The sequence below is a fragment of the Alosa sapidissima genome, chromosome 2 (assembly GCF_018492685.1).
Source record: "Alosa sapidissima isolate fAloSap1 chromosome 2, fAloSap1.pri, whole genome shotgun sequence".
NCBI classification, from domain to species: domain Eukaryota; kingdom Metazoa; phylum Chordata; class Actinopteri; order Clupeiformes; family Clupeidae; genus Alosa; species Alosa sapidissima.
Window position 1 is genome coordinate 7,450,068 of NC_055958.1, and position 16,907 is coordinate 7,466,974.

The window sequence follows — 16,907 nt, forward strand, 5'->3', positions numbered from 1 at the left end:
ACTTCTAAAGATACACCCGACGACCCAGAGAAAGCAGTTAAAGAATTCTTGCAGTCATCTCTCAAACTACCGCCAGAAACAGTTGACAAGATTACCTTCCACCGTGTACACCGTCTCACTTCCAAAGACAATAAAAAACCTCCTCCAATTATCGCCAAGTTCGAACACTTCAAACACAAAGAACTCATCAAAAGCTAAGGAAAAGAACTGAAAGGCACTTCATTCGGACTAAACGACCAATTCCCACAAGTAATACAGGAAAGAAGAAGAGCCCTCTTGCCCATAATGAAACAACTCAGGCAAGAGGGCAAACGAGCAGCACTGTCAGTCGATAAACTGTATGTCAATAGAACTCTGTATCGCAACCCCAATATCACCACCTGGCTATAGCACATCATACCTCATGCCAACATTCATCTTGATTATAACATTGTCACCCTCAACTCTCTCTAACCCACTGCCTACTGATGCTTGGATCACCTCTCTCTTCTCTCTTCTTATGTTTCACTCCTTTTGCTCCCCCTACCCACCCATTCTCTTTTGCTCTCTCAATGTTTAATGTTTTTCATGGTGTTTTGTCTATACATGTTTGCTTGTGTGTCCTGTCTGTTTTTGTTTATTATGTCTATAGGCTAAAGTCAAATTATGATCTGTATGTTTTCAATGCTAAACAGAACATTTTCATGCTGTCACCACTCCAGAACCAAATTCCTACCTCTTTATGCTCTATATTCTTCTCAGCCCCTACCCTTTACATCTCATTCGCACACCACATTACATACCTATTCCTCCACCCCCCTTTCCCCCTGTCCTATCTAACTGACACCTGCACACACTCTCACACACACAATACCCATCTTATCAAACATTTTCATAACTGTACAATCACAACATGGTACCACTTACATTCCTGACCTGGGACATCCGTGGGATTGGATCTCAGGCAAAGAGGCTCAAAATCTTTTGATATTTTAAAAGCTGACACATGTCTCCTACAAGAAACTCATCTCTCAATCAGACTACACCCGCATCAAATCAAGACAATTCAATCACATTTTCTCATCTCATTACAATACAAAACAAAGGGGAGTTTGCATTCTGATTAACAAAAGAATCTCATTCATCCATAACGCCACCATCACAGACCCAGAAGGATGTTTTGTCATCATAAACATCTCAATTCACAATACCCCTGTAACAATTGTTAATGTTTATGGCCCTAATACAGACAACCCAGTTTTCTTTCAGAACCTCTTCACCTCCATCTCAACTCTATCTGGCTGTCCCATCAAAATTGCAGGCGACTTTAATACAGTGTTAGACCCCACAATTGACAGATCTGATCACTCTAAAAGCAAACGAATCTGGCAATCCACAAAAACAATAAAACAGTTCATGAGCGATTCTGGCCTTGGCGATTGTTGGCGGCTTCAGCACTCAGACTCCAAATGCTACTCTCTTTTCTCTCCGGTCCACCACTCCTATTCCCGTATTGATTATTTTCTAACCAGCAACTCTATAATGAAAAATATCTCTGATTCAACAATTCATCCCATAGTCATTAGCGATCATGCCCCAGTTACAATTAAATGGAACATAACGATAACCTGACCCTAGCCAGATGAAGTCCTATAAATCAGGTAAATACTTAGCAAATCAAATCCAACGTAACAAAGAAAAATCAACAATCCCGGTCATAAAGAACTCAGCAGGGAAGCTAACCAGCTCACCTGAAGAAATAAATCATGTTTTTTACCAGTTTTACTATTTAATATGAAACTATATTCTTCAGAAATAAACCCAAACCAGGAATTCATAGACTCTTTCCTAAACAGCATCAAATTACCACAACACAATGAGACCGAAATAAAAAACCTGGAATCACCTATAACTCAACAAGAACTGTTTGATGCCCTGAAACAGATGCCCGATAATAAAGCACCAGGTCCGGATGGCTTTCCTGCTGAGTTCTACAAACAATTTTGGACCATCTTAGCTCCACTTTTCATCAGAATCATTAATGAATCAAAACAGAAAGGACGTCTTCCAACTAGTTCCACCACAGCCTCAATTTCACTGCTCCTCAAGCCCAATAAGGACCCAACATTGCCATCCAGCTACCGACCAATCTCTCTCCTCAATGTGGACAATAAGATAATCGCAAAAATGCTAGCACACAGATTAGCAGAGGTCACCCCATCCATTATCCACCCAGACCAAACAGGCTTCATTAAAGGTAGAATTTCATCCACCAACACCCGCAGACTGTTAAATATAATTTATCACTCCACACATTTTCAAGATAATACCATCATAGCAACTCTGGACGCAGAAAAAAGCTTTTGATAGGGTGAACTGGAATTTCCTGTTTTCCACATTAGGGAGGTTTGGCTTCGGGGAGTCGTTCATTAACTGGATTAAACTTCTATACACCTCTCCTTCAGCCACAGTAATCACCAATGGACTAACATCACAAAGTTTCACTCTTCACTGGGGAACTAGACAGGGGTGCCCACTCTCCCCCTCACTATTTACAATCTTCATTGAACCCCTAGCAGCTGCCATCCGTCAGAACCCCCTCATCAAAGGTGTCCAGACTCCATATATGCATCACAAAATCAGCCTTTATGCTGACGACATTCTTCTCTTTCTTCAAGACCCCACTACATCAGTAGAAGAAACCATCAAACTCATTGACACATTCTCTAAAATTTCTGAATACTCAATCAATTGGAATAAATCTGCAGTTCTCCCATTACATCCCAACAGCTGGGATGTGACAGCCAACTCTTCACCTAGCCCACTCTGCACTAACTATATCACTTACTTAGGGATAAAAGTCTCCCCCAGGCTGTCAGACTTATTTAGCCTAAATTATTCCCCTCTACTCACTTCAATAGATGATGACCTTCAACGCTGGAAGAACCTCCCATTATCCATCATGGGCAGAATCTCAGTAATCAAAATGACAATACTGCCCAAAATAAACTATCTATTCTCTATGATTCCAACCCAGCCCACCACCCTCTGGTTTAAGTCTCTCGATTCATTAATCACTAAATTATACTGGAAAGATAAGACCCCAAGGATCAAACTCACCACTCTCCAAAAACCAAAAGCAATGGGAGGACTAGAGGCCCCACACTTCCAGCACTATGCCCTGGCCAACCAGCTCCACTTCATCCACAAATGGCTACACCCCACCCCCTCAGACAACACCTGGTTAGACCTAGAACAAACAATCTGTAAAGAAATTTAAATCTCAGATCTCCCTTTCTGCAGTCAGTCGGTCAAAAAACATCCATCCTTCAAAGCCCCAACAATTTCAGCTACTCTGACAGCCTGGTGGAGATTCTACCACATCACTGATTCACCTATAGCACCATCAATTCGCACCCCGATTTGGAATAACCCAGATTTCACCGTCAATAAAAAAACACTTAACTTTCACACATGGATGGGAAAGGGCATCACTCACCTTCAACACATTCTTCAAGACAATAATCTGGCCTCATTTTCCTGTTTGGTCCAGAAGCACGGCATCGAGAGTAAACACTTCTTACAATACCTGCAAATTAAATAATCTATCCTAGGAAAAATTAACATCCAGACAGCTAACCTTGACATTCTCCCACCAATCTCAGAGCTGCTTAATATTCCCTCTCCCAAAAAAATACTCTCCCAAATTTACAAAATTATATCTCGTTCAGAAAAAACAATTGGCCTGCCATATCACAAATGGGAATCAGACTTATCAATTACTCCCGGTGCCGACTTCTGGACCAAAATGTGCAAAAACATCTACCTCATGACAAAGAATAGTAATCTACAACTAATACAATACAAGGTTCTTCACAGATTCCACTTCACTGCACATAAATTGGCTAAAATGGGGTTTGGCTCGGATCTTTGCACTCACTGCACACAAAATAACCCAGATACATACATTCATGCGGTTTGGCATTGCACTCCAATCAACCACTTCTGGGTGAGTGTCACAAAATCTCTCTCTTCCATCTTTGGCTGCCACATCCCAGCATCCCCTTCCTTATGCATACTTGATGATACATCCACAGTCAATTTAAGCAACTCCTGCAATAAAACACTGCTGGTAGCGCTGACTATCGCCAAAAAAACAATCCTCATGAACTGGAAATCTAAGAACAAAGCTCACATCACTCATTGGAAAAACTTGTTAACAGACTATATATCACTAGAAAACCTATCAACTACAAACGTAATCAATACTCAGGATACAACCTCTCCTTGGTACCCCTTTATCACCTACTTACAGTCCTGACCCTCTTTGCCTGAGTTCCATCTCCACACCATCATAACACACTTCATCAACAGATACACATATCATCGAACACTGGGCAGGGGAGGGTAGCTGGAACTATTATTGTTATTATTATTATTATTATTATTATTAGTAGTAGTAATATAAATAGCATCCCCTTCTTTCCCTCCCCCTTTTATTTACATTCTCTGATAAAACTTTACTAATTTCACTCTTTCTCTCTGCCTCTCCCATCGTTATTCTGACGGGGCTTGGGAGACTCGGTCCTGGCGGGTCGCTGTGTGGTTTTGGCATTGGTTGGGTCCTGTGGGTTATCTATTGGCCCTGGGCCCCCGGTGTGCACCCTTCTCGTACGCTCATGCACACGCCTTGTCCTGGAAGCACACAGCACACTTTACTCTCTTTTAATTGCACTACATGTTAGGTGACATACATCAAACATAAACAAAAACTACAAAACAGGCTAGGGTAAGAGTGGAGTGCAGGTAGATGCCTCATCAGGTGTCTATCTGCATGCCTCACTTATTTTAATGCACACATTGAGGAGGCATACATCTTACACAGGGTAAGTGTGGTGTGCATGGGGAAATCCTGACCGATATTCACCATGCATGCCCACTTCTTTTAATGCTACACTCTAGATAGATCCCTCAACCTAGCCATTCACATACTGTACATATTTAGGTCAAGAGTGGCGTGTTGGGTGAAGGTCTGGGGGCGAGGTGTGGTTGGTCGTGGTAGTGGGGGATGTGTGCATATGCTGGGGGCCTGGGGGGATGAGTGGCACGCAGGTCCTCCCCTCTGTCAGCTCGTCGCAGTATAACTGCGGAGGCTGGGTGGAACTGTGGCCATTAATGGGTGCCCAGGTTGGCAATCAGTCAGGCAATCAACCAGGCAATCAGTTATTCCTATTATTATACTTATCTTTAATAGAATAATTACAACTCCTCTCCTCTGAAACCCTCCCTCTCTATGTTCCAGCTTCTCTCCTCCTGGCCCAACAGCAAGCCAGCCTTATACATATGCGCACACACACACACACACACACACACACACACACACACACACACACATCCTCACATACTCACTACCCCTCACCCCCCACCCCCACCCCCATCCCAACACCACCTCATTCACACTCTCAGAGCTACCATCCGCACCCCCCCCCCCCCATCCCCCCTTCTTTTCATTCCGGTCATCAATTTCATCCCTGATAATCATATCTGTAATCATCCTGGACGCAAATCATCCTTAGCCTTTCTGTTATTAATGTTATGTTGTGTTATGTTTGTGGAAGCCAAGTCAATGTGATGTCTTGTTAAGTTACAGTATGTGTTTATGTAATGTACATCTGTTTGTCGTATGTAGTATTCTTGTGCATTTCGTAGTGTTGCATTTTCTGTAATGTCAATGATGTTTGCAAATAAAATAAATAAATAATAATAAAAAAAAGACATCCTGGTTTAACCGGGACAGTCCCGATTTTGAGTTGCGTGTCCCGAGTCCCAACAAAAGCCTGTCGGGATGATAAAATGTTCTGGTTTACACAAATCACTATTAAAGTGTGTCCTTATTATAGCCTGATCATTAACTAAACCCATGTAGAAAGACTATAGCCTAAAGCGTCTGGCGTATGATTTCGATAGTTTGTGTGTGTGTGTGCGCGTGTGTCAGTCAATGGTAACAGTCTGCATATTAATCTTTGCAGCCAACCTTACAGTGTATCTCTGTAAACATTGTTGCAATGCCTCATTTTAATGTTTAGGACAATGCAGAAGAGAAAGTAATCATTCTCAAAATAACCTATGGCTGTGTTTTGTTTTCAAATGTTTTCATGCATGTCTGGATACAGACCATCGTAAATCCTCAAATTATGGCTGGGGTCTTTTATTTACTTAGGCTGCGCAAAGCAAAGATAAGTCAAAAAACACACGAGTCTCACTACACACCATACACACGCTCTCGCTCTCTCTATGTTTCACATACAGACACACACACCTGTCTGTACATTACAAACATATGAAAGATCTGCACACACACACACATGCATGCACATGTACGCATGCACACACACACACACACACAGAGAGATACACAGGCTGACACAAAAAATGTTTTTAATTGATGTCACTAGTCAAAACACACACAGACACAAAGAGGCACATCATTGCAACCTACATATTTAGTGAAGTGTCACCTAGTGAGTATCATCGTCACAGTGTAAAACGTCACACCCAACAGGAAGTGAGTAAGTGTTTCCAATGTATAAAACTTGCAAAAACAAATTGCACACATATCAGATATGTGCATTGACACTCACACCACATGTGAGTGCATTGTTGGTTTCCGAAATGGCACGGGTCGCGGACAGGGGCGATTCTAGACCTAGAGCTTTGGTGGGGCACAGGCCCCCAACTCCCAATACATTAAAAAACAAAAAAAAAAAATGTGCGCGCAATACTACTAAAGCCTTCATACTGACTTGGTTATAATTTCTAAAATAGCCTATAGGCTACTCTGATTCTGTGTAGATTAGTATAGGCTACATTTGCAAATGCACAGATTCTGTGTAGATTATTATAGGCTACATTTGCAAATGCAGCAAACTTAAATAAGTTTGCCATTAAACCATTGATCAAATCACAGCACTGGCTATTACCAGCATAAATGTTAATGTTACCGTTAATGTGGGAAATTATTATACCTCCCTCGTTCTCATCTCTCCTCACTGTTCCTCTCCTTCTGCCTCTGTTCAGGAAGAATTTTCAGCATCGATTTCAAACATATTCTTGTCTTAAAATAATTCCTACCTGTTAAATGGAGTTATAAAGAAATCTTTGTCTGTGTTTGTATATTTGCATTTTTTGCATATCTTCAGAACTATTTGTCTAATCATTTTCATACTTAGCAGGCATATGGCTGGTGAGTGCATTGTCATTTGGATGTAGCAATTTAAATATATTATTAAAAATATAATATTCACTAGGTGTTTACCAAAATGCTGACCAATTCTGAAAATGGTCTTGCCTAAAGGAATCTTAAGCTCTCCAATATGCTTATGTTTTGCACAGGCACTGCTCTAGGATAAACTGTTTCAAAAGTTTTGAAACACCCATGACACTGTTCCAGAAAATAAATACAATGTCAGGCTACAATTACTGAATGTGTGATTGTGTGTATTCCCCTCAGACCCCAGAGCATCAGACTGTTCTATTCAACCATGGTGCCATCCAGAACATAGCACCTCTGCTCATCTCGCCATCTTTTAAGGTACTACCACTTTTGTTCCTTACCTATTGTTTGCTATGGGAAGCCCAGGCATCAGTTAAAGGGTGGGATGTGTACCAACCACTTTTTGTCATGACTCATTTCGTCCCCACTACTTTTTGAAACCCCTCGGATAAACTAAATTAATGGGAAAAAAAACGGAGCCTACACATAATTTAGTTGATTATGTGCATGACGCAACAATAATGTACATCTTCAATCAGAAATCAATATCATTTTCCTCTCTAGTTTTGGTTAAACCCTTAGTGGCCGACAGACTCAAATTGGGTCCAAATTCACACCCCTTCTCAGTTGAACTGCTCGGGGAGTACCCGTCACACAGATATCACATGACACGAAAGAGCATATTTTAAGCTTAAGTTAAATCTACATGAAAGTGAAATATATTTACATTCTGCACAAAGCTGTCTGTCCATCTCCACACCCATTACTTTAGGTGGAATATCTCACAAACTCAACAGTCCTCACATGGCAAAACATGTATCATATTAAACTAGGGCTGCAGCTATCGATTCTTTTTGTAATTGATTAATCTAGCACTTTATCGATCGATAAATCGATTAATCGGATATTTTTTTTTTTTTGCATTTTTAAACAACCAAAACAAATAATGCATAACGAAAATGCCATGGCTGTAAAATGATCAAGCAATTGGCACAGAGGTATTTATTCTAACTCCAACATTTGGCTCCAAAACTAAGCCCATTTATTGCAATTTACCCATTTAGTGTTTAAGTGCCAATGCCAACAATTAAATAATGTTCAAAATGCTCTCTGTAAAATTGCAGCCTCTTGTGCATGACTTAGTATGGACAGCTTTGTTCGCCCAGCTATGTTGTTAAGTGCTGGGAGGGAGAAGAGGGAAAGCAATTTAATGTATAATGCAGTTTCATGCTGTAATCTAGACTTGACATCAAAGTAAATATCTGTTTTATGTAGATTTCTACACCTGCAGCATTTACCATTAGGCTACTAACAAATAATGTTACCATTAGGCTACTAAAAAATAATTTCTGGGGTGAGCCTATTTGCTATGGTAACCCAGCAACCTGTGTGTGTGTGTGTGTGTGTGTGTGTGTGTGTGTGTGTGTGCACGCGTGCGGTGCGTGAGGGAAGATGAGGGTGCATGCATGTGTGTATAAAAAGGGGTTCTTTTTTAGGCATACTGTCTTGCAATTGAACATGAATAAGTTTACTACTTAAAAACAAAAAAAGCTAATCATTATATCACGACATCGCTACAAATACAGTATGTGTTTAAAATCAGCCAACATCAATGTAGGCTATAGGCTAAGTAGATAGATAGATAGATAGGCTAGATAGATTGATAGCCTACTTTATTGACGCTTGGTGAAACAGCATGGAGTGCATGTTTTCAGTTCAGATGCTTGTTCTTTTCCTTTTTGAGTATGTAATGATCCCAAAACTTTACTTGAAAACTTTAGACATTCTCTGCCATTTATGGACATCTTGACTCCGCCATCACGCCAGCTAATTCAGAACATAGACATAATCTATGATTCAGAATGTATCACGATTCACGCGTTAGTAGTGGTGTGCTTCCTGAACAACGGTCCGTGTGGAACAATCAGATCCCTGCGCGTATAGTGCGCGTCACAGGAATTTAACGAGGCTTCGAGGCAGGGTTTTTACCTCGAGTCATTTTTGTAATCGAGTTATTCGAGTAACTCGATGAATCGTTTCAGCCCTACATTAAACAGCAGACCTTACTGAGTATGAAGATATAAAGCATTCCTCTGTACAATAGGCCATTCCCAAGTAATCCGGCTTTGAAATTGTTCCAAATTTCTGCATGGTCTTCAACTTTGGGCTAAAATAGCAACGCAAAATAATGAACTTCCTTTCCATATCAAAGAATCAAAAGTTGGTCATGGCATGCTACTTGACATCTGCCTGTATGCAATCACAGCTTCCTTCAGGTCACAAATGCAGAGGCTTCAGTGAATAAAACTATTCATAAATATAGCTGCAAGCAGCAATGTGGGGGCCAAGCAGACAGTTCAGCAGGCCAGATTTGCCATGTAACTCAATGCCGTTGCATCAGACATATAGCATTAAGCAGTCACAGCAAGTTCCATGCCAAACAACCCAAGATTGGCTGAGTTACCAGGTCAAGTTTCACATCAAAACATAACTGATTTTGTGTGGCTGAACCAGGGCTGAGTGTCACTGCCCCCTCACCCAGCCAGCCCACCACCGCAATCGCACCTGCCCGTCCCACCCCGCCCCATCCTTGCAGGCACGCTTTAGAATAAACTGGATGGAACCTGCTGTCATCAGTTTCACATCAAAAATAAAAGATCTACTGAGATTTGATCACACTGGCTGTGATTTAAACATAGAGGTCAAAAATTGATGTCATAGGGTGTGTTGAACTCTGCTTGGCCCAAGGATTCCAATGATACCTCATTTTGACAATCGGGTCAACCAGTCAAAAGTTGCGTCCGTGAACACACGTCCAACTTTGGCCTGTTGGTGGCGCTAGAGCGCTTGAGGTGCCGGCATGAAACTTGGTGAAATTAATTATTGGACTGTCCCCAAACAGTGTGCAAAATTGTATAACTTTTTACCAGACGGTTCTATGGGCTGCCATTGACTTCCATTGCAGAATAATGCACATCAGCAACTACTGGCCAAAATGCATTTGTGTCAATTACAGAGCCCCCTAGAGGTCAAAGGTCACCGAATTTCTTGAGCGTCCTCCCGATGGGGTCTGAGGTACATGTTCTAAGTTTGGTTTTGATACATGAAAGCGTTACTGAGATATGAGCTCACTTCCTGTTTTGCGGCTTCTCCGCAAATTTCGTTTGGCTGTTACAGGCCAATGCTTCTGTCAATTGTTCCAGAATTCAATGCACTCATCAGGCATGGTCTGAAGATGGTCTCTACCAATTTTGGTGAGGATCAGCTGAAATTTGTGACCTGCGAAAACTTGTACGTGTTTTTGATTTAATCCAACATGGCGGCCGAATCAATTATGATGACATCACAAGTTGACCTGGGTCGGCTTAAGGAACTCCAACAGTATTACCAGAAACCACTAGTGCGTTGTAATTCTAAGCACAACAGCAGCTACAGGCCAAAAGGCATGTTTCTTAATTGCAGTGCCCTCTAGAGGCCAAAGGTCACACAATTTCTTGAGCATCCCCCTGATTGGGTCCTGAGTCCATACAGCAAGTTTGGCTTTGATACATGCAAGGCTTGCTGAGATATGATCTCACTTCCTGTTTGGCGGCTTCGCCGCAAATTTCGATTGGATATTACGGGTGAACGGTTATAGTTCCGAAAACAAAACACCACAACTTTTGTGAGGCTTGGTCTGAAAATCATGTGTGTCAAGTTTGGTGACGATCGGACAAAATTTGTGACCTGTGAAGTTTTAGTTTCACTTTCACTAAAATCCAATATGGCGGAAAATTCATCATGGCGGAAAATTACTTCATAGGGTGCGTTGAACCTGGCTTGGTCCAAGGATTCCAAAGATACCTAATTTTTTTAAATCGGGTCAACTGGTCAGAAGTTACGTGCGTGAACGCACGTCCAACTTTGGCCTGTTGGTGGCGCTAGAGCGCTCGAGGTGCCGACTTGACACTTGGTGAAATTAATCATGGGACTGTGCCTAATTACTGTGCCAAATTTCAGCGTTCATCGTAGACAAATTACAAATGCATATATATGCATATCTTAGCCTTACCAAAAGTGATTAAAAAAATGAAAACATCATTGTCCCCATCACTTTTCAAAACAAACTGATACCAATGATGGGAAGACGTGCTAGTTTTCCCTAAAATGTATGCCATTAGCTGAAAAAGTATTTTTTTGCAATCAGGTAAGTATTTGTGCAAAAGGCTATTTAACATAATATGATAGATTCTGAGTCCTGTTCACTACTACTACAAGTTAGTTCAAGATATTGTTAGTGGTTAGCACTACCAGGTGTTTTTGAGCCTCTTAACAAACTCAAAAATTTATTACAAGTGCTGTGCAACATGAACAAGGTCCTTACGAGAGACACCACTGCGTATTTGTTAAGAAACTGTATAAATCCAGTGTTTGTACAGATAGAGGTATTTGTCTTTGATTTTAGTCTAGTGTTAGTCTCTAGCAGGATAACTCGAACTATGTAGCACTGATTTCTAAAACAAAAATTCCTACAGACAGTACTCGGTGACCTCGAATAACAGGGCCCTATGTTGAAAACAGCTGGAGTTCCACTTTAAGACTGTCAAAAAATTATTGAAATATTCACACCTTTTCTTTGAATGGACACTTGCCATTGAGCTCTGGTGCATCCTATTTCTATCAATGGTCCTTGAGATGCTTCTACAACTTGATTGGAGTCCACCTATGCCTAAATTAATTCACTGAACATTATTAGGAGAGGCACACATATCTTTATATAAGGTCTCACAGTTGATGGTGTATGTCAGAGTGAAAACAAAGCCACAAGGTCGAGAGAATTGTTCGCAGACCTGCGAGATAGGGTTGTGTAAAGACACAGATCTGGAGAAGGGTACAAGAAAATTGCAGCATTGGAACACATACACAGTTTTAACGCGCTGGCAGACAAATTTTCTTGTTTTCAGGATGAGACATCTTAAAAGAAATCAAATTGGGGCGGCAGCCGTGGCCTACTGGTTAGCTCTTCGGACTTGTAACTGGAGGGTTGCCGGTTCGAACCCTGACCAGTAAGCACGGCTGAAGTGCCCTTGAGCAAGGCACCTAACCCCTCACTGCTCCCCGAGCGCCGCTGTTGTTGCAGGCAGCTCACTGCGCCGGGATTAGTGTGTGCTTCACCTCACTGTGTGTTCACTGTGTGCTGAGTGTATTTCACTAATTCACGGATTGGGATAAATGCAGAGACCAAATTTCTCTCACGGGATCAAAAGAGTATATATACTTATATATACTTATACTTACTTACTTAAATACTTCTTAAATTAACTCAAATGATTTTACGAGAAAGCACTAGGTAAGTCTCTTTATACTGAAAACAACACCAACTAGATTTTTTGATCTTGATATAACATTAATAACACTTGGTTAAGTTTTATTAGATAAGCAGTTTTTGCAGTGTAGAAGTCTTCTCCATCTGTCCTAAACGATGACAGACCAGTGGCATTAACATCACACTGCATGAAAGTGCTGGAAAGATTGGTGCAGGCACACCTCAGACCTCAGGTGACCACCTCAATGGACCCACTGCAATTTGTAGTTGGTGTTGAAGATGCCATCATCCATCTACCTGCTTCAGCGAGCCCACATCACCTTGATGAATCTGGCAGTGCAGTGAGAATAGTGTTCTTTGATTTCTCCAGTGCCTTCAACATTATTACTACAACTGTATTGCCACGAGAGAAGCTAGACAGGATGCAGGTGGAGACATCCATAACATCATGGATCGTTTACCTGACGGAAAGACCACAGTTTGTACAGATGGGAGGATGTGTGTCCGAGCAGATGGTTAGCAGCACAGGAGCACCACAGGGGACTGTACTCTCCTTTCCTCTTCACATTATACACCTCAGACTTTCAGTACTACTCTGCAGAGTCATCAGAGTATTTCTGCAGATGACGGGTTGCAGACAACTCTGCAGTGGGCTGTGAGAAGGATGGGGAGGAGACTGAGTATAGAGATCTGGTGAACAGCTTTGTGGAGTGGTGTGGAAACAACCACCTACTCTTAAATGTGGCTAAGACCAAGGAGATGGTAGTGGACTTTAGCTGAGGTATTTTAATGTGTGCAGCAGGATGTTGAACATGTTTTACCAGTCTGCTGTTTCTAGTGCCATTTTCTTTCCAGCCATCTGTTGGGTCTGGCTCTGTGCTTGGAAGTACACTTGAGCCCCTAGAGTTGGTTGCTGAGAGAAGGATGTTGCAAAAACTCCTTAACATTATGGATAACACCTCACATCCACTGAACAAACTACTTGTCAGACAACAGAGTGAGAGAAAATCATTCCTGCCCACTACCATAACTATGTAAAAATGTCAAAAATCAGGTTTCTTGGCCAAGTATACTTGCGTATACAAGGAATTTGGTCTGCATTTATCCCATCCGTGAATTAGTGAACACACAGAGCACACAGTGAACACACAGTGAGGTGAAGCACACACTAACCCGGAGCAGTGAGCTGCCTTGCTACAGTGGTGCTCGGGGAGCAGTGAGGGGTTAGGTGCCTTGCTCAAGGGCACCTCAACCATTCCTACTGGTTGGGGATCGAATCGGCAACCCTCCGGTTACAACGCCGAAGCCCTAACCAGTAGGCCATGACTGCCCTATTTACAATAACTCCCCTTTGTGCCATGTGAGGAGAATCTTATTCTGATAGACCAGTGGTTCCCAAACTTTTAACAGGCATGTACCCCCTGAGACATTAAGATCTTCCGGAGTACCCCCAACACCACCAATTGTTAACAAGTTTTTTTTAAATTGTTTTATTAATATTTATTTTTATCAATTTTGTCGAGAATAGTGAATAGGATCATAAACATATGATCCAAATCTCATCAATAGTCAACATATGATAGGCCTACAAATGTGCTGAATATAATGATTTTAAATAGATCTGCACCTAATCTCACACACAATCGTCTTGTTGAATGCAGTGATCTTATCTGCTAGGTGCTTGTCTTTGCCTTGTAACTGGAGATTTAACTCATTGAGCTTTTCAAATATATCTAAGATAGGCCAGCTTTGTCAAGAAATGTTCATTAGTGAACGTGCTTGCAGATTCAAACATGCGCTCTTCCTCCAAGAAGAGGCGACTCGGAGCTCAAACACGCGACAGCACTTTACCTCGGGAAAGCCACCTTGCCTCGCTGTGAAACAGGACAGCCTTTTGGTCAGCTCCCATCTCCTCTCAAAGTGCGGAGAATAGACACTCTTTTAAGGGCCGGGTCTTGATGAAATTCACCACTCTCACAACCTTGTTCAAAATCTCATTCAGGTCGGGACTAACTAAGCTGCCTTGACACGAGCGCTTCCCTATGAATAACACAGTGCGTCCATTGCGCATCGGGTGCTACCTGGGCCTAGGCTACAGATAAAAAAATAAATAAAATAACTCCTGTTTTTCACGTCGGTCCACTCTCGAATATTTTGTTAATGCGGAGAAAATAAGTTTTTAATGTGCAGTGCAAAGGCGGAAGTTAAGTTACCAATGTGGGATAGAGAAAACGTTTCAAAAGGCATATGACGGATCTTTTTTCGCATACCCCCTGAAATCAGTCCACGTACCCCTGGGGGTACGCGTACCCCAGTTTGACAACCGTGGTGATAGACAATGCACAGTGCACAGAGGCTTGCACAGAGGCTTTATATCCAATTGCATGTACTTTCGACTTGTATGTATATGTGTCATATGTTTGTTTATATTATTAATTGCTTCTGTAACACCATAATTTCCCTTTGGGGATAAATGAAGCTATCTATCTATCTATCTATCTATCTATAACACTTAGAGTTTCAGAGAAATCTGGTGGAGCTGGAACTCTCAAGCCGAGCTTATTATTATTATTATTAACAGTCATAGAAATGTGAGAAAATAAAGTTTGTGTCCCGATTGAATCTGAGCCAAATATTTGCGCTGATTCTTTGGCCACACACCACAGACTGTGAGGGATGAATGAGTCCTTTTGGGAATAGGGATATGAAGGCCCTTCTCCAGATGTAGGCAGTGAGCTCATGGCTATGCTGAACATTAGTGTAAATGACGTCACTCGTCAGGACCAATGAGGGAACTGGGAGTGGTCGAAGGAAATCGTGAAGCTGTCCGCGCGCTGTTGGAAATATATCAATTGATTATAAACCCCTGTTAAACCTAATAAATCTGACTCCGCTCAATATTAGAAAAGTTTCGGTTCATTGTAACATTGTTATCCTTAGTGGGTTGATACGCCCACAATACATATTGTTAATGAGAATGCCTAACTCGTTTTCTTGTGACACGCACTCAAGCTTAGGAATATATACTATAGGTCTCCTCCATCTGCCGGGCGGTTCCTAAACATAACACGTATTGGTCTGGAAGTGGTCAGAGGTTACATGCTGATCCGGACTGCTATACTCATCAGCGTGTTAGACAGACAAGCAAATTCCTATGCTACAGGGGGGTCAGGCTGTGCTAGGTTTTCGCGACCAATCTAGGACCATCGCTGACAAACTGCCCACCGCTGTGTAATGCTTGGTCATTTCATAATAACATGCCAGCTCCCAGGTGATTTAGTTTCTACGGCGGCGATAACTAATCCCAACCATCCATTATGCTAGTAACGTTACCTAAACTGCTACTCTGGACTACAAGTACAATAGACAGGCTATGCAGGTCAGAACATAACAATTTATTTGTCAGATAAGTCAAGTCAACTTTATTTCTATAGCACATTTAAAAACAACTGAGTTGAACCAAAGTGCTCTAAGGCTCTATCACCCTTAGTTTTAAGGCGTGTTTTGGGGATATAGAGAAGATTCTGAGATGAAGACCTACAGTGGGTCCCAGTTAAATTTTGACGGGTTCCTTCAGGAATCACGCACCCCATTTTCTCAGCAGAAATGGCACAAACTGCAGTTGACACAAACAACCACAAGGTGTCACTTTGGAGTTCTGCCACTACTTTTTTTGATACGACTTGACTTACTGCTTCCATGATGCATTTTCCAAGTCAGTAGAACAATCAGAGAAAGCTGAGCCATTACCAAACATATATGATAATACAATAGCGTGAGTTTATATATCTTATACCCTATTTGTCACGGTTACTTATAGATTTGATAGTGTAACGATAAGCGCATGAGACTTTCAGCGGGGGCACGGGAACTTAAATTGATCACGGTAGTTTAAGCTTACACTTGACAAAACATTATAATATGAAAATGTAGATGCAATTGTTGTAAGATGGTGCAGCTCCTTTAAGAAAGCACCGTGTGCAGGGATGGAGAGGGAGAAAGCGAGAGGGGATGTGTTAGAACTTAGATGCTTGTGGAAAGTGCTGTTGAGACTGGAGCGAGTCATATTCAAAATAATGCAAAAAATAAATCCGCAGATAAAACCTATCCTCATTTATTGCAACCGCAGCATGCCTGCTTGCCGACGTTCAAACGAAAAAGATATCAAAGCACCTTTTACGTTTGAATGTAGCACAAATTTAAACAGCTTGACAAATGATTTAGCTAATTGATTATAGCCTGTACAGCATTTGTTGAACATTTACCTGTACAAGTACATTGTTAGCCTACAGACCAATTTCCATAGTGCACATCTTATCAACTGTTTGAATGTCGTGTGTTTCTGCATTG

At 41.6% G+C, this 16,907-nt stretch overlaps 1 protein-coding gene across 5 annotated transcripts in view; it reads left to right on the forward strand.

Moving 5' to 3' along the window:
- Positions 1-16,907, forward strand: part of armc8 (armadillo repeat containing 8) — a 273,575-nt gene that overhangs the window by 50,510 nt on the left and 206,158 nt on the right. For all 5 annotated transcript variants that reach the window (XR_006024507.1, XR_006024506.1, XR_006024508.1 and 2 more), the window contains exon 7: positions 7,490-7,570. Coding sequence is in view for 2 of the 5 variants with exons in the window: in XM_042067501.1 (XP_041923435.1) it covers positions 7,490-7,570 (81 nt within the window). In the remaining 3 variants the exon portion in view is untranslated. The remainder of the gene's footprint in view (positions 1-7,489; positions 7,571-16,907) is intronic.